Source organism: Emiliania huxleyi (genome assembly GCF_000372725.1).
Source record: "Emiliania huxleyi CCMP1516 chromosome Unknown EMIHUscaffold_121, whole genome shotgun sequence".
NCBI classification, from domain to species: Eukaryota; Haptophyta; order Isochrysidales; family Noelaerhabdaceae; genus Emiliania; species Emiliania huxleyi.
Genome location: NW_005201381.1, coordinates 277,010 through 296,853, shown reverse-complemented (window position 1 = coordinate 296,853; position 19,844 = coordinate 277,010). Strand labels below are relative to the sequence as shown.

General features: G+C 65.6%; 5 protein-coding genes across 5 annotated transcripts; 3 read left to right on the top strand and 2 right to left on the bottom strand.

The window, feature by feature from the left end:
- Positions 1-205: 205 nt before the first annotated feature.
- On the top strand, positions 206-1,752 carry EMIHUDRAFT_225084 (hypothetical protein; the record flags this gene model as incomplete). The annotated part of the gene is made up of 3 exons (XM_005790192.1): positions 206-816; positions 1,318-1,597; positions 1,669-1,752. The coding sequence occupies 3 exons, from the start codon at positions 206-208 to the stop codon at positions 1,750-1,752; spliced, it is 975 nt and encodes a 324-aa protein (XP_005790249.1).
- A 9,249-nt stretch (positions 1,753-11,001) lies between these two features.
- On the top strand, positions 11,002-12,001 carry EMIHUDRAFT_440280 (hypothetical protein). The gene is made up of 4 exons (XM_005790191.1): positions 11,002-11,119; positions 11,187-11,280; positions 11,446-11,469; positions 11,538-12,001. Exons 1-4 carry the CDS (start codon positions 11,039-11,041, stop codon positions 11,972-11,974), a joined length of 636 nt encoding a protein of 211 aa, XP_005790248.1. The 5' UTR covers positions 11,002-11,038; the 3' UTR covers positions 11,975-12,001.
- Positions 12,002-12,152: 151 nt separating this feature from the next.
- Positions 12,153-13,142, bottom strand: EMIHUDRAFT_109612 (hypothetical protein; the record flags this gene model as incomplete). Its single annotated transcript, XM_005790190.1, has 1 exon — positions 12,153-13,142. The coding sequence occupies one exon, from the start codon at positions 13,140-13,142 to the stop codon at positions 12,153-12,155; it is 990 nt and encodes a 329-aa protein (XP_005790247.1).
- A 583-nt stretch (positions 13,143-13,725) lies between these two features.
- EMIHUDRAFT_109611 (hypothetical protein) lies at positions 13,726-14,582 on the bottom strand (the record flags this gene model as incomplete). The annotated part of the gene is made up of 2 exons (XM_005790189.1): positions 13,726-14,022; positions 14,052-14,582. The coding sequence occupies 2 exons, from the start codon at positions 14,580-14,582 to the stop codon at positions 13,726-13,728; spliced, it is 828 nt and encodes a 275-aa protein (XP_005790246.1).
- A 3,219-nt stretch (positions 14,583-17,801) lies between these two features.
- Positions 17,802-19,805, top strand: EMIHUDRAFT_440279 (hypothetical protein). The gene is made up of 8 exons (XM_005790188.1): positions 17,802-18,302; positions 18,374-18,479; positions 18,545-18,623; positions 18,688-18,777; positions 18,961-19,007; positions 19,079-19,226; positions 19,371-19,426; positions 19,501-19,805. Exons 1-8 carry the CDS (start codon positions 17,855-17,857, stop codon positions 19,592-19,594), a joined length of 1,068 nt encoding a protein of 355 aa, XP_005790245.1. The 5' UTR covers positions 17,802-17,854; the 3' UTR covers positions 19,595-19,805.
- Positions 19,806-19,844: the final 39 nt, after the last annotated feature.

Sequence of the window (19,844 nt, the reverse complement as noted above, 5' to 3'; positions counted from 1 at the left end):
CCATAATTTTTTTTTGCAGAGCTCAAAGGGGAAGGGGGTGGAAGCGCAGACCGCCCCGACCGCCCGCCCCGCCCGGCTTTACCCGCCCCGCCTTACCCTTGGCGGGCCCGTAAGGCCCCCCCCCCCCTCCCCCCTCCCTCCCCCCCCCCCCCACCCCACCCTCCGCCTCGCCGCTCTCCGCGCGCAGGCGGCGCTCTGCGCGCTTATGGGCCTGGAGGATGGGCGGTCCGCGAGCGCGGCGGCGTCGCGGCCTCACCGCAGCCGCAATCCGTCCGGCGAGCTGCCTGCGCCGGCCGCTCCCGCGGGGCCATCGTCGAGCAACGGCGGCGCAGCGCTCGCCGCGGGGGGCGCCGCATCATCGTCGTACGAGCGCATCGGGCTCAAATTCCGCGGGCTGAACGACGATGCGCACCGCTGCAACGCGGAGGCGCGCGAGGCGATCGGCGTGCTCGCCGACATGTTTGACCCGCTGGGACCGCTCGAATTGCGCGTCGCGGAGAGCGAGGCGGACGAGCTGGAGGCGCTCAAGCTCTATCGCGACATGAACCACCTCTCGCTCGCGGGCGGCATTACGTGCGAGCAGGTGATCCGGCACGTCGAGTCCACCACGGTGGTGCTCTACTACAAGCACCCAGAGGCGGACGCGCCCATCTGCGTGACCGCCGCTACTTTCTCGCTGCGCCCGCCGTCGACAATGATGTTGCGGCTGCTCGCGACTCACCCGCGCATGACACGCAAGGGCTTCGCGCGCCTGACGGTGCACTTCCTCAAGGAGCTCTGCCGCGCGCTGGGCAAGACGCAGATTCTCGTCTACACGTACCCCTCCTCGGCCAGCTTTTACAAGGCGCAGCACTTTCAGCACACCAACCCGCACCTGCAGCGCGCCGACGCACTGGCGGCGGCGGCGGCGGCGGCGGCCAGCGGCGGCGGCGGCGACGAGGACGGAAGGGCGGACGCGTGCGCGCCGGCAGACGCGGGCGGCGCTTGCTCCTCGGCCGCCCCCCCCGTCGCGCCGGCCCACCAGCTCTCTCGCGAGGAGGCGCGAGAGGCGCGCCGCGTCTACTCGGCACAGGAGAACGAGATGATCTGCCATATCCAGCCGACGCTCGCGCACATGCTGAGCGTCGGCGTGCGGCATGATGGGGTGGGCGCGCACCCATACGCGTGCACGCGGCGGCGCGTCGCTTCAGCGACCGATCAGCCGGCGGCGTCCGCGGGCCCACGCGCCCGCAAGGGCCGCGATCGGCGCTCTGGCGGGCGCGGCGGGAGCGCGGGGACGCGGGGGCCCGCCACGGGGCTGGTGACGGTGGAGCACAGACACGACTTTGGCGAGAGCATAGAGGCGTGGCGCGAGGCCGTCTCCCCCGTCTACCAGACGTCTGACGCCAGCTCCGCTTCGGGGCCCACCTCGCCGCGCCAGGGGGGTGGCCGGGGTGGCGAGGGAGAGCGCGATGGCGACGCGCCACCGCCGCGGCGGAGGCGGCTTTCGCGCGCCGAGTATGAGGTGGAGGACATCCTCGGTGTGCGGTCGCACGACGGGGAGGTTCAGTACCTAATCAAGTGGAAGGGGTGCGCAGCGGCCGGCGCGGCGTCGCGGGTGCCGGGTCTGACCCCCCTCCCCCCTCCTCCCCCCCCCCCAGGTGGGCGACGCACCACAACACCTGGGAGCCGCGCAGCAACCTCAACAATCTGCACGAGGAGATCGAGGCGTTTGAGCGCTCCCTCAGCGACTCGCGCGCGCTCAATGGATGAGGACACTGCTAATTATCATAATCGTTTGTGTTTTCGCACACCCCACTGAGCGCCCTGTTGATTAGATTAGAGACAAGAGAGTAAGGCTGTTGGAAGTCCGTAAGAGTGAGGAGACTTTCGCGTTCTAGTTCTATGCCAAAAGAACCTCAGCTTCCAGGGTCGTCCCGAGATCCTCGCGAGCACCCCGCCCCGACGGCCGCGCCGAGGCCGGGCGCGCGAGAGCGAGAGGGCTGAGGGGGTCGCTCAGGGCACACAGCTCACAGGGGTCAGGGCTCTCGCTCTGCTCAGGGGTGGCAGCGCTGCCGCTGGCACCTCCGCTGGCAGGCTGGCAGAGCTCTCGTCCCTCGACCGCAGCCGCACGCTCCCCGGCCTCCCCGCCGCTGCCAGTCGTGCTCAAACTTTACCGGTATGAGACCGGTATTTGGTGAGATTTTGATTAGTTTTGGAGTGGTATGGTACAGTGGTATGCGAAAGTGGTATGCGGGGGTTTTGATTAGTTGTAGCGGCTGTCGGTGTGGTCCCGGGGGCGAAACCATGCAAAAGTGCGGGTATTAATTACCCAGCCAGGTATACCCGGGTTTTTTCAGGTATACCCGCAAATACCCGGTATTTTGCCGATTTTGCCGATTTTGCCACCAAGAAGGCACTCCGACTCGCTTTGATTTCCGTGAGGCAACTGCTATCCCGCACCACTTTTTGATTAGTACAGCCTTGGGTTTGATTAGCCAAAAACTCCCATACCGGTAAAGTTTGAGCACTGGCCGCTGCCGCTCCCCCCGCCCCGCAGGGCCGCCACGCAGCTCCCAGCTCGCGCTCGTGCGCACCGTGGGGCAGGCCCGGAGGCGCAGCCTGCGCGCAGCCACGCTGCACGAACCCGGCGGGCTGCACGTGTTTTTCTCTCGGACGAATACCAAAAGCAGAGGAGGAAAAATGCGACACCCACGACCCAGCAGAGACCGCGACGTCCGTCGGCCCGGCCCGCACACCTCATATCGACAATACGAGACCCAACACTTCGTTGAGTGAAAGCTGGGCCCATTGGTGTGGGCAAAGGTGAGGTCGCGGCTACCCGCGATGGCGGCGCACACAATGAGCACAACCGAGCTCGCCTATGGGAGGGGGAGCCCTCGCTCTCTCGGGCGTTGATGCGCCCGCGCGCGCTCGCCAGCTCATCTCGCCTTGGGTACGTACTCCTGCCCCTGTTCAAAGGGCGGCGGCGAGGGCGAAATGGGGGACGGTGGCGGCGGAGAGGGCGAGAGTACATCGATGGTGATCAGGGGCAGCTCCTCCACGTTCGCGCCGTAGAAGCTGGACGCCGCCTGCAACGTCGAGGTCGCCGCCTAGAGTAGCCGAACGGATGCTGTGACGGGCGGCCGTGGTCAGGGAAGCGTCTGCGGCCGCGTGGACTGTGGCCCCCACGGACGCGGCGAGGTTGACGGCGGCGCTGGCCGACACAGTGTTGTAGTCGGCGGTCATGATGAGGGATCCGCAGGCAAAGTCGACGTCGCATGTCGCTTCTGTCGATACGTCCGGGGCGACGATGCGCTTCGCGCAAGCGGCGAGGATGACCCGCGAGCGCCATAAGAGGTCCGCGTCCTCACAGGTCATGGGGAACCGCTGCCGAAGGGTCACTTTGCACGCCCCCGTGAGCCTCGGCGGCGACCGAGGCGGCGGCCGAGGCGGTGGCGGTGAGGGAGGCGGCGAGAGTGGAGCGGGCGATGGCGAGGGCGATGGCGGCGGCGGCGGCCGCTGTGGCGACCCGACTGGCACGGCTGGAACGGGTGAGGGGGGCGGCGGCGAGGGGGGCGGCGGCGGCAAGGGCGAGGGCGGCGGCAACGGGGAAGGGGACGGGGGCGGCGAGGGCGAGGGTGGCGGCGGCGGCGGCGGCGGTGGCGGCGGCGGCGGTGGTGATGGTGTCGGTGGTGGTGGCGGCGGCGGCGGTGCCGGCGGTGGCCGAGGCAGCGGTGATGGCGGTTGTGGCGGCGGTGGCGGTGGCATGGGCGAGGGGTTTTCGATGCACGTGGGGGTCCACGAATTGAACCCTGCGGAGCCGGCGAGGTTGGCCCACTCGAGCCACGTGAAATCCTCGCCGTCGCCGACGTGGTGGCAGCCTAGACAAGAGCTATCGCAGCCGGTGGCGTCGCACGACGAGTCGTAGCAGCGAGGGTCGCACCGAGCAGTCGGGCTGGAGCAGCCATCCGCAGAGCTGGCGATGCACTTTTTCATGAAGGGACAGCAGAAGCGGTCGCCGGAGCACTGGTCCGAGTGGAAGCACGTCTCACATTGGCCGCGTGTGCCTGACAGGCTTGCGCCAGAGGCGCAGCTCGGCATCGGAGGCAGAGCCACTGGGGGCGGCGACCGTGGCGATGGTGGTGGCGGCGCGGGAGGCGGTGGTGGTCGCGGTGGCGCGCATCCACACTGTGGAGAGGCGCACTGCCGCACGGGAAAGGTGCAGTAAGTCGCGTACGAGTCGCCGTACGACGGGGTAGGGACGCATCTGCTGCATGGACATGGACCGCACATCTCGTCACCCGCGGGCAGTGGAGGCCAGGGCGGGATGGGCGGAGTGGGCGACGGTGGCGACGGGGACGGTGGCGGCGGCGGCGGGGATGGCGGGATCGGCGGTCGTGGCGATGCAACTTCGTAGAAGGTTCCATCCTGGCGCGCGCACGGGATGTTGGCGAGTGCTTCGACGGTGAACCGCGCGTAGAAGCCAGGTACACCGTCCAAGCAAGTTTGCCCAAAGTTGCTGTGCGCCATTACAAAGTAATTATCGTAGGCCTCCACGTACTGCAGGAAATAGGAGGCGTGGGTGACGCCGACGTACGTGCATTGCGACCCTCTCGTGCCGCGGCCCATCGTACAGCACGTGCCGCCCTCCTCCGAAAGTCGGAATATCGTGTCACCCGATAGGTAGCTATGAATGGCGGGAACAGAGTCACCGATGACCAGGACCTTGCAGCACGGGTCGTCGCAGCCCGTGTAGCCGCTGGGGGGGTCCGGTGGCAGCGGCGGCGATGGGGCCGGCGCCGAGGACGAGAAGGTGACGGGGAGGAAGCCTTGGTCGTCGACGACGCCGACGTCGACCCAGAGTGGGAAACTGCTGCCGTCGGCGGAGACATCGAGCTCTATGGCGTCCATGGGGTAGATCTCGGGCGCTTTCGTGCTCCCCTCTGTCGCTGTGTCGACCATCACCGTTTTGCGAACAAGCCCTCCATTGCCGTAGGTGTAGCTGTACGAGGCCGAGCAAATGTACGCCGCGGACCCTGTCCCGAGGAGCGTGCGGTGCTCAACCCAAAAGAAGCGGCCCTCGACCTCTGAGGCCACGCGGACGCCGACCGGCGCGGACGGGTCAAAGGTTCCCCCCGCGTCGAGCGGCTGTAGGTAGTACGGCCCGCACGGCGCCGAGGAGCAGCCGCCAGGCTCAAGCAGGACAATGGAGCTCTCGTCGACCCACCCGTTGATGAGCTTGGCGGGGAGGGTGAGGTCCGAGTCCGGCGTGCCACCGCCGCCCATTAGCGTCACCGGTGAGCCGTACGCGTTGTAGCCCGAGGGCTCGGCCGCGCCATTGTCCACGAAGGCTGACTCTGCGATGGAGCGGCCCCGAGTGCCTCCCGAGTAGGTGGTGCCGTGATTGAGTCCGAGGTTGTGACCTACGAGCAAGCTTGCATGTATGCTTGCGGTTGGACAAAGACTCCCGGCGGGCGCTGCGGCGTTCGTCTTGGCTGCACCTCGGCTGGGACCTCAAAGTCACCTCGGCTAGATTCGACTACCACCTTCGTCGTCTCTTCTATGTCGCGCGCCAAGCTCGTGGACAAAGGACGGATCGTAGCCGTACGTGTACCGCAGGTTGAGCAGCAGGCCGGGCACGCCGACCCAGCCCAGGCCCGTCCAGCCGAGCGAGCCGCAGCCTGGAAACACCACAGCCCAAAAGTCAAAATCGTCCACGTCGATGCCGTGGGTGTCGCGGACGGCGGCGACGGCTTGAAAGTCGATGGTGCCCGTGTCTGCCTGGTTGGAGTTGTATCTGTTGAGCGTGGCGCTGTGGCAGTCGGCCGACGAGTAGCCTGGAAGCCGGACCGGCTCCGGCACTGTCGCGACGAGCTGAAACTGCCCCCACGACGAGGCCTCAAAGAACGGGTTCGCCCCATGCTGAATCACGGCCTCGAGGTACGCCTTGGTGCTTCCTCCAGCGTTGGCAATGCCGCTGCCCGACGAGCCCTCTATGAAGGCTGCATTGCAGTCGGCATCGTCGCTGCGACAAACCGCCATGATGAGCACCGACTTTGTCCCGAGCGCGTAGTCCTCCACCGCCCGGGAGGATGCGCCACGGGTGAGGGTGGCGGCGTGGCTGAGAAACACAAAGTCATTGTCGATCGCAAATCCGCGCGTTTGCACAGCGAGGACAGTGCCGAGGGTCCACTCGTCGACCGTGCGGAGACGTAGCCGCGGCCAGGGCTCGCCTCCCGGGCCGGGCCCCTGCAGCTGGATGCTAGCGCCGCCGCCCTCCTCGGACACGATGAGAATATCCGCCTCCCCTTTGTACGGCACATCCGTCATGCAGGCGGCCGGCAAGTCGTCCGCGTCGGGCCCGGAGCGGTCGAGCTCGAAGGAGACCCTGGCAGCTTCCGCGTAGAAGGCGCGCCCGAGCCCGACCAGCGCTCGGATCTTGGAGCTCCGGGTTTCGCACCTGCGCGAGGGGCGAGGGGCTAAGGGGCGAGGGGCGAGGGGCGAGGGCTGAGGGGCGAGAGGGGACGCGCATGGGGCAAGGGGCAAGGGGGGCAAGGGGGGCCAGGGGGGCCAGAGGGGTAGGAAGTGCCAGAAGGGCGAGGGTCAAGAGGGGCGAGGGGTGAGGGGCGAGGGGTGAGGGTGATTCCAGAGTCCCGCATATCCAGAGTCCCGCACACCAATGCTCTGTCGGTGGGCCAACGATCATCGGCAGCTCGGCCGTCGCCACCGTGTAGAGAACATCGAGGTTCGCCTCAAACTGCGGTGGCGGCGGCGGGCTGAAGCGGGAGGACGACATGGTGGCGCCCTTGACCTCGCCGACCATCACCATCCAGATGCCGCCACCCTCGTAAAAGATGGACTGTATGGTCGTCATATCGCACATCGCCGCGACGTCGAAGACGCAGCCCTCCCCCCTCCGGGCGGGGCAGTCGAAGAGCTCGTTGCTGGTGCCGGCGTCGACGCGCACCCCAGGGTACTCACACAGCTCCGTGGGGGGTACGTAGCACGACTCGCCGGGAAATGGTGGCTCCTCTGGGCACGTCGCGAGCGGCTTTGGCGGCAGCGGCGACGGAGGCGGCGGTGAGGAGGGCTTGAAGTGTGCCGAGCCTGCGCAGGCGTCCTCGGCACCCTCGCAGCAGTCGCCGGCGGCCACGCACGCCAGGTCGCAGCAGCACGTGGTGTAGCACATTCCACATGCAGCACACCTGCCAACAAAGGGGCGGCGCCTGAAATGGACGCCAGTGCACTCGGGATCGCAGGCGGCGCGCACGTGGTTGAGTGCATCGCCGCCCCCGTTTCGAACTCGTCCTCCGATGCCCACCATGGTGCGTCTCGAGCGACGGGCTCCCCTTTGATCCGAAAGGAGCGCTCAGGCGGGCGATGAATGATCGTCAGCGTGGCGGAGCTCTCTCTGAGGTTTGCCGCGCTCTCGCCGACCCACCCGGCTCGGAGCAATGCGATGCCGGCAATGGCGGCTGGGATGATGAGCCATCTCACGGCCGCTACGACGCGTGGTGCCCGAGGAGGGCCGATCATCGCAGTGGGTGGACGCGCGTGCCGTCTCCAACACATATGCGCCCCCCCCCCCCCCCCCAACCCCTTGAATTCTTCGATTGTGAAATTCTTTGATTTTCTCAGCACTGAGCACTGGGATAGGGTCGATTCCGCATGGCACGGGACCCCATGAACACCCCAGTGCATGCCGTCCGCCACATGGGCTGCCATCGGCAACAAACAAGGCGCAAGCAAGCTCACCGACCGTGGCGGGCGAACGAAAGAGGGGTAAGTAAGTAAAAGGCTTCTTAACGGTAGGGAGGCCAAGGCGGGTGCTGTCGACTAAGCACTATAAAGGGACACTCTTGTCTGTCGACAGCCGAACTTGTGATGGGACACCCTCGGAATCCAACCAACTGCGTACTACTTGGCTAGAACGCTATTGGCATACCGACGGCTAAGGCCGAAATCGTTATTGTTCACACCTCTTGCAGGTGTGAACACACAAAGGATTAGCTGTATCTACTCAGCTGCTCCGCTTATACTTACCTGTGAAGCGTGAACAGCGTCAAGATTTTGACCAGCGTTCCTTTGAACGATACTGCCCACTATGAAAGTTTGTGCAGGTGTGAACAGCAGCTCCTGGCCACGGCGCCGCAGGCGCCTGTTGATAGGTCCAGGTGATAGCCCTGAATAGGCAATGCATACGCCTAGTGGGCCTCGAATCGCCCGACCGCGTCCCGGTGCTCTGTGGTCGGATTTGTGACGCCGCCGCCCCACCGCGCCGCGCCCGCGGCCGGGGGCCCAGCGGGGGCCCTCCGGAGGCCGAGGATGGCCGTGGCGGACCGGGACGAGCTCTGGGAGGTAAAATGTCAGTGAGTATATTGTAGAGACTGACCATGTGCACAATATCTCTCATTCTAGCTAAGCCAGGGGAGGCGATGCCGGGGCCGCGTACGGAGCAGCTCGATGGTGCTTCGCCGGCGTGCGTCCCGGAGCGGCCGGTGCCAGACGGGCGGTCCGTGGGAGGAAATCGGGGGACAACGCCGACACCGCTCTGATTCGACTTTTAGCTTCAAACAAACAAAGACAGTGGCACGCGCCGCGGCCGCGGCGCGTGCCACTGTCAGGCAGGAGCGGATCCGTCAGTTAGTTGTGTTCACGCCACCTCGATCCTGTCGCCGTGTTTGTTATGACCCCCCCCCATGAACACACCAGTGAGGGAGGGCGAGACGATCGAGGGGTCCCGTACCATGCGGAATCGACCCTCTCCAGTCTTTTGCTCAAGTCACAAGTGTTCACGCCGGCTTCGGAGAGAGAGAGATTTTAGAAAACCAAAAACCACGAATTTCTCTTCCGACTTCGTGTCCCCGACAACCTGCACAGACTTTAGGCCTGGACAGTATCGGTGTCAACCACTGCTCTGCAGCAGCTGTGTGTGAGCGCTCTGGCAAAAAACCCTCACTGCGCTGTGCAAGAACCCTCTAGAGCATGCGGCACGTCCTTCGGTGCTGTGTGCGCCGCCGGCTGTTGAGCTCCGCCGCGAGGCGATCACACGCGCTGCAGCCATCCACGTCGGCGGGCCAGCGTGCCGTCGAGACCGCTGGATGGGACGCGGCGGAGCACGCGCGCCTGCTCGAGGCCACGACTCGTGCGCTTGCGCCGGCGGGTGAGCAGAACGTGACGCTGCCGCAGGTGGAGGCGGAGGACCTGTCACGGCTGTACGACGCGCTCACGCAGCCGCTCCCACAGCCCCCGTCACGCGAGGACCGCCTCTCACGCATGGCGGTGGAGGACGCGTCGGCCGATGGCTTCTGGCGGCGGCGCTCGCGCTCGCTCGAGGCTTGCGCCTACCGCGTGCGCTGCCTCGGAGTGCAGGGCGACCTGCCTGGCGCGCACGCTGCCTTCGATGAGATGCAGGCGGCCGGCCTGCGGCCCGACGCCGCCGCCTACGCCGCGCTGGTGGACGCTTGCGCCAAGGGCGGCGATGCCGCCGCGGCGCGCGCAGTGCTGGCCGAGATGAGGCGGGCGGGGGTGGCGCCCAACGCGCCGGTGTGGACGGGGCTGATGCAGGCGCACGTGGCCGCCGGCGACCCGCCCGAGGCTGTCACGGCGGTCCTGCGCGAGATGGAGGCTGTGCCGCCGTCGACGCGCCGGCCGTGAGTGTGAGCAGCGTCTCTTCACGCGCGCCAGCTGTGAGCAGGACGGCGGAGCGGTGGTGGACGTGCCGGCGAACACGGCGGTGGTGCAGGCGTACGTGAGGCACGGCCGGCTGCAGGAGGCGTGGCACGCCTTCGACGAGATGCGACTCAAAGGCCGCCGGACGTGGTCAGATCGCTTAAGTCTGGCACACTGGCACAACCGACAGCGCCGCTCGTTGGTGAGTCTCAGGCAGGCTGCCGGACGCGGTGACGTTCGCGCTGATGATGCACGCGTGCGCCCTGGCTGACCAGCTCGAGCAGGCATTTGCTACCGCCGTCAGTCATAGACTACCCCTCCGCATAGACCTACCCCTCTACCCCACCGCATAGACCTACCCCTCCACCCCACTGCAGACGCGCTCGTGAGCTCTCTCTCCCTCCGCAGGCGGACGGGCTGTGGAACGACATGCTCATGTCGGGCGTCGCGCCGACCCTCGCCGCGCACAACGCGTACATCTCCGCTTGCGCCTCGCGCGCGCGTTCCCTCGCGAGGCGAGCCTTCGCCGAGATGTCGAGACTCGTCGAGATTCGTCGAGATTCGTCAAGATTCGCCCCCCCCCCCCTCCTCGTCCTCCCCCTCGCCGTCGCTCGCCTCGCCTCTCCTCTCTCGCCTCCCCGCCCGCTCTCTCGCCTCCCCTCTCTCCAAGCCCACGCCCCCAGCGCCCCCCACACCCTCCCGCAGGCTGCCGCGCCGCAAGCGCGAGTGGCTGCACAAGCTGTCGGTGGGCGCGGAAAGCGCACGCGCCGCCAAGAGCCGTCCTACGCCGCCCCGAGAGGCCGAGGTGTCTGCATCAGGTGGACACGGACCCGCGCGCGCCCCTCGAGAGAGCGCACCGGCACGTGTCTCGGCTGGCCGACGACGGCCTCGCGCCCGACCGCCACACCTACACCGCGCTGCTGCGGGCGCATGCCGGGTGCGCCCCACAGAGAGGAGACACGGAGACGCGCAGCATGTCTCACAGAGAGACAGACACGCACACACACACACACACACACACACACACACACACACACACACACACACACACACACACACACACACACACACACACACACACACACACACACACAACAGACACACGCACACACAGATGCGCTGCAACACGGTGCAGCTTGCCTGGCTCAGAGACGGCCCACGGCTGCTCGAGGACGCCACCCCTTCGGCAACCGGCGGCGGCGGCGCAGGTGTGGCGACGCGCGAGGCGCGCAGCGGACTCTCACCCGCATGCTCGACGCCGGCGTCGACGCGGCGCCCGCCCACTTCCACCAGCCGCTCCTCGTTTGGCTAGTGAAGATGAGCAAGTCGGCTGGCTGACCCCGCTTAGGCGCCCGCCCACTTCCACCAGCTGCTCGTGAGCTGCATGAGGGCGCAGCGGCTGCAGCCAGCCTCGCTGCAGACCGAGCACACCGCCCTCGCGTTGTCTGTGCCGCCGTCGATGGAGGCAGCGGCGCGCGGCGCCGCCGCCACACAGACCGAGTCGCGACGGGTGACACAGTGGGTGGCGATAGGCGGCCGGGCTTGAGGTCGACGCGCACGCGCTCGACCTCGTCATCGGCGTGCACGCCGCCGGCCTGCGGCTGCACACGACACTTCGGCTGCTCGGTGGACCACTCCTAGACAATTCCTAGACACGGACGCACCCGCACGCTGCGACGCACGCACACTCCCCTCCCCCCTCTCCTCCCCCCTCCCCTCCCCCCTCCCCTCCCCATCCTCTCTCCCTCCCCCCCCCTCCCCCCCCTCCCCCCTCTGCACACCACGCTGCAGCTGCTCGGCTCGCTGCAGCGGCGAGTGTGTGGGCTCCTCCGGGAAGGTGGCCTGCCCGGACGCCTCCTGGACCCCTCCTGGGCCCCTCCTAGGGTCTCTGCACGGCGAGTACGCTCTGCCGCACACGGGCCGCGCGCACGCCTTTGCGCTGCAGCTCTGCGACAAGATACACCGCGCCGGCGAGCCGGGTGCCGCCTCCGTGCTGCGCATGATGGAGGAGGCGGGGCTGCCGCCGTCCGACGAGCAGCGGGCGCTGCCGGCGACCATCGCCGCGCGCAAGTTCACGCCGCACGTCGCGCTGCCGCGTTTGCCCGCGCTGAGCTACTCGGCGCGGCGCGGCGGCTTCGTCCGGCCGGAGGAGGCGGTCTCGCCCGCCACCAAGGCCGCATGGACTCTCACGCGGGCGGGGCGGGCGCAGCACCGCCGCCGGCTCGGCTTGCCCGAGCGGCGGCGAGCGCTGCCCCCTGGCCGCGCTAGCGGCCGCCAACGCTCGCTGCTGGACGGCGGGGACGAAGAGGGGCGCGGGTAGAGCGGCTTTACATATTACAAACCGCCATCGATCTCGTCACAAAGAGCAATGAGGACGGTAGAGAAAATTCAAAGTACGATACGTTAGTTATTACGTGAGTCGACAGTCGTGACGGGCGGGGGCGGAGTTTCCTTGCACACGTGGTTGCACGGCGAAGTGTACGGGGCCACGGCGGACCTCAGCCATCGCCCCAAAACAACGCCTCACACCTCTCCCAAGCGAGGGCGAGCGTCGGCGCGGCGCCCGTTCGGCCGGCGCACGAGTCGCGTGTGGCACTGCGGCACGCCCAATGCTTTGCGGACCACAGCAAGCCGTCGAGCGGCTCCAGGGTCGGCGGCAGCGGGCCGTCCGCCGCCGCAGAGCCGCGCCGCTTTAGCGGGCGTGGCGGCGTCGCCGCCGGGTCGGAGCGGCGGCAGCGGGGGAGGAGGTAGCTGGCGTGCGGCCAGTAGTTGAGTCGGAGCCCGCGCCACGTCTCGGGCGGGACGCGAAGCTCGAGGCGCTCGAAGCAGCAGCTGAGGCCGAGCGGCGCGAGCCGCGCCTGCAGGTAGGCACTGTACGCCACGTGCCTCACCGCGTCGTGCGGCTGGTACATGTTGCAAAATGAGAAGCGCCCCCCCGGTCGCAGCAGCCGCAGCAGCAGGGCGAGAAAGTCCTCGACCGTCTCTTCGTACGTGTCGAAAAACACCCCGTCGAAGGGACCGAGCGACTCGAGCTCCGCCTGCACGTCGGCGGACTGCCACCGCCCTCGCACGACAACGCACCTCTGCTCGCTGCTGCTAGCGCGGCCGCCGCCGCCCTCGCCGCCGCCGCCCACGCCGCCGCCGCCCTTGCAGCGCGTGGCAAACATCGCCGCTCTCCGCTGAACGGATGGGTGAGCCTCACAGATGACGTGCAGCCGCGGGCTGTGTCGGGAGATGGCGGCGTCAACGATGCCCATGCCATGGCCGACGTTCAGGACCTTCCCACGTGACTCGGCGCACACGAAGTCCGCGTGGGCCTCCATGAGCGGAGTCTCCCATCGCATCATGACTGCACACCCGGCGGCGTCGACGAGGCGGTCCTCCGCCATCTCTTCCGTGCCCTGCTCGAGCCATGGCACCGTGGACGCGTCGGGAGGGTAGCGGATGGGAGGTAGGTTGGTCACGGGCGGTAGGTGTGCTTCTGCCATGTGCAAGCTGTGCGTTTCTGGCGAACCGGGCCGCCGGCCGCTGCCAGCACAGGGCGCCTGGGTCTAAATTTAGTGCGTGTGAACTGGTGTGAATGAACTTTAGTGATAGTTAGTGCGGTGTTCGAGTGCGTATATAGTGCGACTTTAGCGCAAATTTAGCGCAAATTTAGCACATATTTAGCACATATTTAGTGTGTTTTATCTCTGATTTGTTTATCTCCAATTTAGCGCCACATTTAGTTAGTTCACTTTATTTAGGTGCGGGCAGCTGCAGTACATTTAGTGTGGGTCCCGCATCTTTAGTGCGGGCACGCAACTTTAGCACGGCTTCCCAGCCACACCACAGCTAGCCAGGGCCGCGTGCTTTGCTCTTTAGATGTGCCGACCGAAGACAAAAGTTCTTAAGTTGCTCTTCACGCAAGGCAAAAACTGAGATTCGAGAGAGCTTGGCGAGAGCTTTGACATGGTGTGCGAGCCGTTTTCTGGCTTCCACGGGAAGGCTATTCCGACATTTCCACCCGGCAGTGGGTCACCCTGACCTCAGCCCGAGCCGGCAGGACCCCCTGAAAAGACAAAAAACCTCTTACGTCCAGCAGACCCTGCTCAGAGCGCGAATGCTCTCGTTGGAGAACGACCACCCGCCGGAGCGGTCGCGAGCAAACATCAGGGCCTCGGCCTCGTACTTGCGAACGGCGTGGAACTTTTGGCGCGTCTTCTCCGAGAGGAGCCGCATCGTGCTGCCGGTGAAGCGGAAGTGGTCAAAGACCGCCTTCAGCTTTAGGTCCATCTTGCAGTGCTTCAGCTCTCCCGTCGCGTCGTCGACGCACGCGAGGTGGTGTGAGCTTGTGGGGCGCATCCGCCTTCCCAGCCGGTCCGTCACCTAGACACGGATTGCTCGCTGTTGGTCACAGAGTGAGGGGAAGGCGCTCTCGCCAGTCGCGTCTGGCTCGTGGCCGGTATCAGCGCGGGCTTCTTGGTCGCAACGCCCACGCCCGCCTCCGAGATGAGGCACGCGGTTACGAGGCAGCGCCGCGGGTAGCTCGCATTCAGCCGCTGTCCGGGCGTGGGCGGGCGCAGCCGCCACGGCAGCGAGACGCGCTCGACCATCGAGCTTAACACCGCGACCTTGTCGCTGCGGCTGGCCTCGGCGAGAGCGCACGGGTAGCGCATGAACTCGTCCGAGTCGGCCCACACCAGGTAGCCGGACGGAGGGAGCGAGCGCAGATACGCCTCGGCCGCCCGCATCTTCAGCGCAGACGACCAGTTCACGGCGAGGTCTGCCGGCACGCCGTACTCACTGAGGAGCTGCCTCGCGGCTCGGGCCTGCTCGGCGCCCACTCCGCCCGTGTGCAGGATCACGCGCGACCGCTGCCGAAAGTCGATGCCCAGCGCCGCGTAGTGCGCGAGCCAGTGCCCGAGCAGATCGTTGGGCGCTACCATGGCAAAGAGGTGGGTGCGGCTCCGGAGTGTGTCGGGCAGCCTTGAGAGGGTACACACCCGCTCGAGCTTGGAGAGGTTGTGGACCAGAGAAGGAGTGTGAGAGTGGTTGACGCATCGGCTGTTGAGCCGATGCCCGCCTCCTTCCGTTGCCGCCCTTGGCACCCTTGGGATGGATGGCGCGTGAGTCGCTGGCGCGGTCCAGCGGCCGAATGCGAAGGCGACGACACCGGTGGATGCAATGAGGACGAGAGTCGCCGCGGGCGTAGACGAATCGCTGCTCATTGAAATGTCAAATAGGCCCTGCTGAATCCCGTGGAGAGCACAGCGGGCGGGCGGGACAGCGGCTTGAAGATGAGGTAATGAGGTAAATGATTTTACGCGCCCTGGCACCCTGAATCAAGAGAGAGTTGTTTGAATCAAAAGACACGGCTACATTCCTGAGACGCGCGAGAGCAGCCTCCTTGAAGGCAATGGGGTCTAGATTTGGAGCGCTCGCCGAAGACGAGTACGACAAAATAGCGCCCGCGATTGCCTGCAGCTGCACGCTCGCTGCCCGCACTGACAGACAGACACCAGCAGAGAGAGACTCCCTTCCGGACAGACAGAAAGAATTTTAGAACCAACTCCTCTCGCACGAGCACTGGGCACGGGACTGGCGCGCACTGGCACTAACACACAGGTAGGTACACCACGGGAGCCGCTTTCCCGAAAGAAAAGAGGAGTTCGCCGGAGGGGTGACGAGTGAACTAAGGGCGTCACGCCCTTAAGTGAACTACAGGTAGTGGGGACGGCAGGTTCGATTGCCATACAGACATGGGTGCGAAACAACGACAAGACCAAGGCACGGACAGAGGAGTGAGAGAAGAATATAGGATGCCCTTTAGGCTGTACAAGCTTTTCCTCTCGCACCCCGTCTCTTTTTCCTTTCCTTTTTTCTCTACAGCACCCTCTCTTTTCCTCTCTATTTTCCTGGGAAAACTCCGTGGAAATCGTCAATTTTGGGGGCTCTGAGCCGAGTCCCCTGAGGCTGTTTTGGGGCCAAAATCAGCAAAATCGGCAAAATACCGGGAATTTTGCGGAGAAAACCCGGGAAATTCGATTTCCTCAATTTTGCCGCAGATTTTGCCCCATTGGGACCAGCTCTCAGACTCAGGGAAACTCGCGAGTTTCCAGAATGGAGCACCAAAACACCCTCTGTTTTCCCTCGAAATTTCCGGAAACGCAAGTGCTGGGGAACCTCTGGAGCACTTGGAGTCTCTGTTTTCCTTTTTGTTTGCCGGAAAAGCTTGTACAGGCCAAGCCTCCTGCCTGTGCTGCTGTATGTCTGATGATACCGCCGTGTTTCGAGGTAGGGCAGGCGTTCCGGGACGCGAGTTCCCCCGGCTTACCTTGGGCACTATTTTCGATCTTTTTCGTGGGGTTCACGGACTCGGGGCGGCGGGGGCTAGTTGGTTCACGGTTCACGGTTCACGATTCCGGCGTGAACTGACTGAGAGGCCTGGTGGAGGTGTGGCTACGTGACCCAGAAAAGGCCAGAGTCCAGAGCAATTTTAAAATTCTTGTTTTTTGTTTCCTCCCTCCGTTTGATGTTTGGGGACGCACGGTTGCTGAGAGCCGAACATGACGAGCCGAACATGACGAGCGCGTTGGCGACAGGGCCCTCGCGCGCGGCGCAGCCTGGCAGGCCCGAAGATGACAGCGCGTTGCGAGGGACGCGAGTCATCATCATCGCGTCGCGCAGGTCGTTCCTATTCCGCTTGCCGTAGGACGCAAGAGATGCAAACCATCTTGCCTCATGCTGCAGGCGCTCCTCTTCCACGTCCCTATCCCTCCAACTAGAGGCCAGGCTGCGCTGCGCCGCCTCTGCCGGCGAGCTGCAGCAGGCGTTCGACTGGCCGCGCATCCACGGCAGCGGCAGCCGCTGCAAGGCCGACCCCAACCTTACCCGCTGCCAGAGCTTCAACCTCGGCTTTGCCTCTCGCCGTCGGTTCCTCTTCGTCCGACAAGCCAATCATCGTCCGCGACACGTCCCACAGGCGCGCCGGACCCAAGCCTGACCATCGAGGTTTTGACCCGGGCGCTCCACCGGCAGGAGCGCATTGGCCACATATCGGCTAGATCTCGACCATAATTCGGCTACACCTCGGCTACACCTCGGCTGTAGGAGTGGATCCCATTGCTGGAGCGGCTCGGCGGCAGCGTCTGCCGAGTGCGGCGGAAGAGGCCTGGTTGTCGGCCCGCTGACCCGTGCGTGCTAATCCTCAAGCTCTTCGACAATCACGTGCGCAGACGCCCCCAGCCACCCCCAAGGCACTTCGCCGACGCCCCACCTCTTCACAGGCCCACACGCGCCCCCAGGTGCGCGGGCCGCCCCAGGCGAAGCTGGCCGGGCTGAGCACCCTGTTTCGCCACCGTCGCGTCTCGACGGTCGTCCTCGAGCGCGAGATGGCCGAGGAGGAGCGCTCGCGCGACTCCTCCGCAAGGACTCCCGGCGTGAGCAGAGTCTCTTCACACCGATGTGCGATAATAGGAGTGCTCGCTCAACTATTCGCTGCTCACTGACGACTACAGCTTCAGCCCATCGGTGCGAACAGCGAGGGGGTTCGGCTCCGTGCGAGCCTACCGCGACTTCCACTCGAAATGCTCCGCAGTCCCTTCCGCCGGATTCGCCGCGGCGCATGCCGCCTGGTTCTCGCTCGTGCGGCGCGCGCTCGGCTCCATGCCGCGCACTGAGGCACCGCACCCACGATTGCGCACCCCGAGTCGAAACTCGGGACGGATTTTCGAAGCATCGTTGAACAGGTCACCTTTGGCGAGGCGACCAATGCGACGTCGCTGCGCCTCGCCATCGACGCTTTTGCGCGCCGCGCCGGGTTGCGGCTTGTGGGCTAGCTCAAGAAAAAATCTTTTTTGCACGGGCTGTAAAATTCTTTTTTGCGCAGGATTCCTTTCTCACTCTCCCCCGGAATCGATTTTGGTCCAGGCCTGGCGAGGTACTTCCAGCCTGCTGACTGTCAATGTCCCACCCCGCCACCCCCCTGCGCGCGGGCCTTCTAGGCCCGCGGGTAGTCTCACCCCATCCCCAGGGCCTCCAGGGCTCGTATTTTCTTCTCAATAACAAGGCTGTGATCCTGCGCCATAGCAGGTATTTTCTTCTCAATAACAAGGCTGTGAAAACAGCTGACGCAGTCTCGCTCGGCCAGACTAAAACCCCGAGAGGCGTGGGAGTACCTCGCCAGGTCCAGGCCAGGCAGGCAGCTCCCAACCGCGATATGCTTCTCTTCCCTGGCTTCGCGAACTCCTTCCACGTTGTGGCGACGCCGCGTGGCGCTCTGCGCGTCGCTCCCGTCACCATGGCGGACGTGCTGGTCATCCAAAACAAGGGCGGCGGCCACGGCGAGATCGGGTTCCACCTCGCTCAGCACCTCGTCTCTCGCGGCGATGCCGTCACAATTCTCCACGAGGGCGACGGCCCGAACCCAAAGGAGGCGCACCGTGCCTACGGAGAGCTGCCGTCGGACGTCAAGGTGATATGGGGCGGCGATCTCTCTGAGGCGGCAGCGTGCCTCGCCAAGCTGGAAGGCGCGTCGTTCAGCGCGGTGGTCGACAATTGGTCCAAGTCGCCCGAGGCGATCGCCCCGTACGCAACAGCGGCCAAGGCCTGGGGTGTGAGCAACTACGCCTACGTGTCGTCTGCGGGCATGTACACGCCCGACAAGGGCACATCTCCACGCGCAAGCCGGAGGTGTGGGCCACGGCGTGTGCGGCTTCACGGCTCACGGCGTGAATAGGCGACTATGGGGCGGTGGGCGAGGAGTGCGCGGTCAAGAGCTCGGGCCAGCGGCAGGCCGAGGAGAAGATCGCAGAGATGGGCCTCCCCTTCTCCTACTTCCGGCCGCAACCTCAGGGAGGCGCGCGGCAAGCTGTGAACAGCGTCTCTTCACAGCTCAGCGTGTGAACAGGCCGCAGTATATCTACGGCCCCGCGCAGGGCAAGAGCTACCTGGCCTTCTTCTTTGACCGGATCACCCGCGGACGGCCGGTGCTCGAGATCTAGCCGGAGGTCTGGCCGAGGCCGTGCTTCGACTCGAGATACGTCCGTGCAGGTGCCGGTGCCGAATGGCGGCGACCAGCTTGTGACCATGACGCACGCCGCCGACAACGCCGCCATGGTCGCTGCCGCCGTCGGGAACGAGGTGGTGGCCGTCGGCGAGATTGGCCGAGATTGGCCGAGATTGGGATTGGCCGAGATTGGCCGAAATGGGCCGAGGTTGGCCGAGGCTGCCCGAGGCTGCCCGAGGCTGCCCGAGGCTGCCCGAGGCTGTCCCGAGGTTGTCCCGAGGTTGTCACGACCGTCTCCGCTGCTGCTCCACGCCAAGGCGGCCGTCGGCGAGGCGTTCAACTGCGCGACGCCCTCCCTCGTGACGTGCGACTCGCTCGTCCGGCTCTTCACAGCGAGGACGGCGTCTCTTCACAGGCCGAGCCGCGAGTGAGTAGGTACGACGACCTCGTCCGGCTCTGCGCGGGCGCGGCGGGCAAGGAATGTGAGATCGCACACTACGACCCCGCGGGCTTCGACAAGCCCGACGGGTTCAAGTACAAGTTTCCGTTCCGCGACACACCCTTCTACGTCTCGGCGGACAAGGCTCACCAACGCGCACTGGGCCTTGCACTTTTAATGCCGCGGGGTTCCTGTCGTCTAGACGTGGAGTCGCGAGGGCTGCCTGGCCCTTGCCCCACCACCTTGTGTGTGTGGAGAAGCTTACCTGACCGTACCTGACCTTACAAGGCGAGCCGGCTGCTCGGCTTCTCGCCCGCGCATAGCATCGCCGACGACATCTCGTGGTGCTCGGCCGGAACACGGCCAGGGGCACCCCAAAGGTCACGCGCAGGACTTGTCCGAGATGCGCCGCGCGTAGGTATTACAGCGAGCAGTACGTGGCCAAGGGCGGGCTCGACAAGGAGCTCGACTTTGCAGAGGACGACGTCGTGCTCGGGAGGGTGCCGGCGTGATATACGGCGCCGCGAGCCGCATGCGTGGGAGGGGGACGGTCCTCAGGGGGGTGGAGGGTGTGAAGTGTTCGCAGACACCGACACGCGAACCCCACAGTGCGCCACTGTCAGTGGCGGACAGCGACAGGCGGAGTGGCGGATAGACTAACGATAGAAACTCTGCGCGGTTCGCTACATCGGTAATCGAATACTGTAAATCCACACACGCCACACTTCCAAGCCGCACCCCCAGGTCCCAGGTGTGGCCACC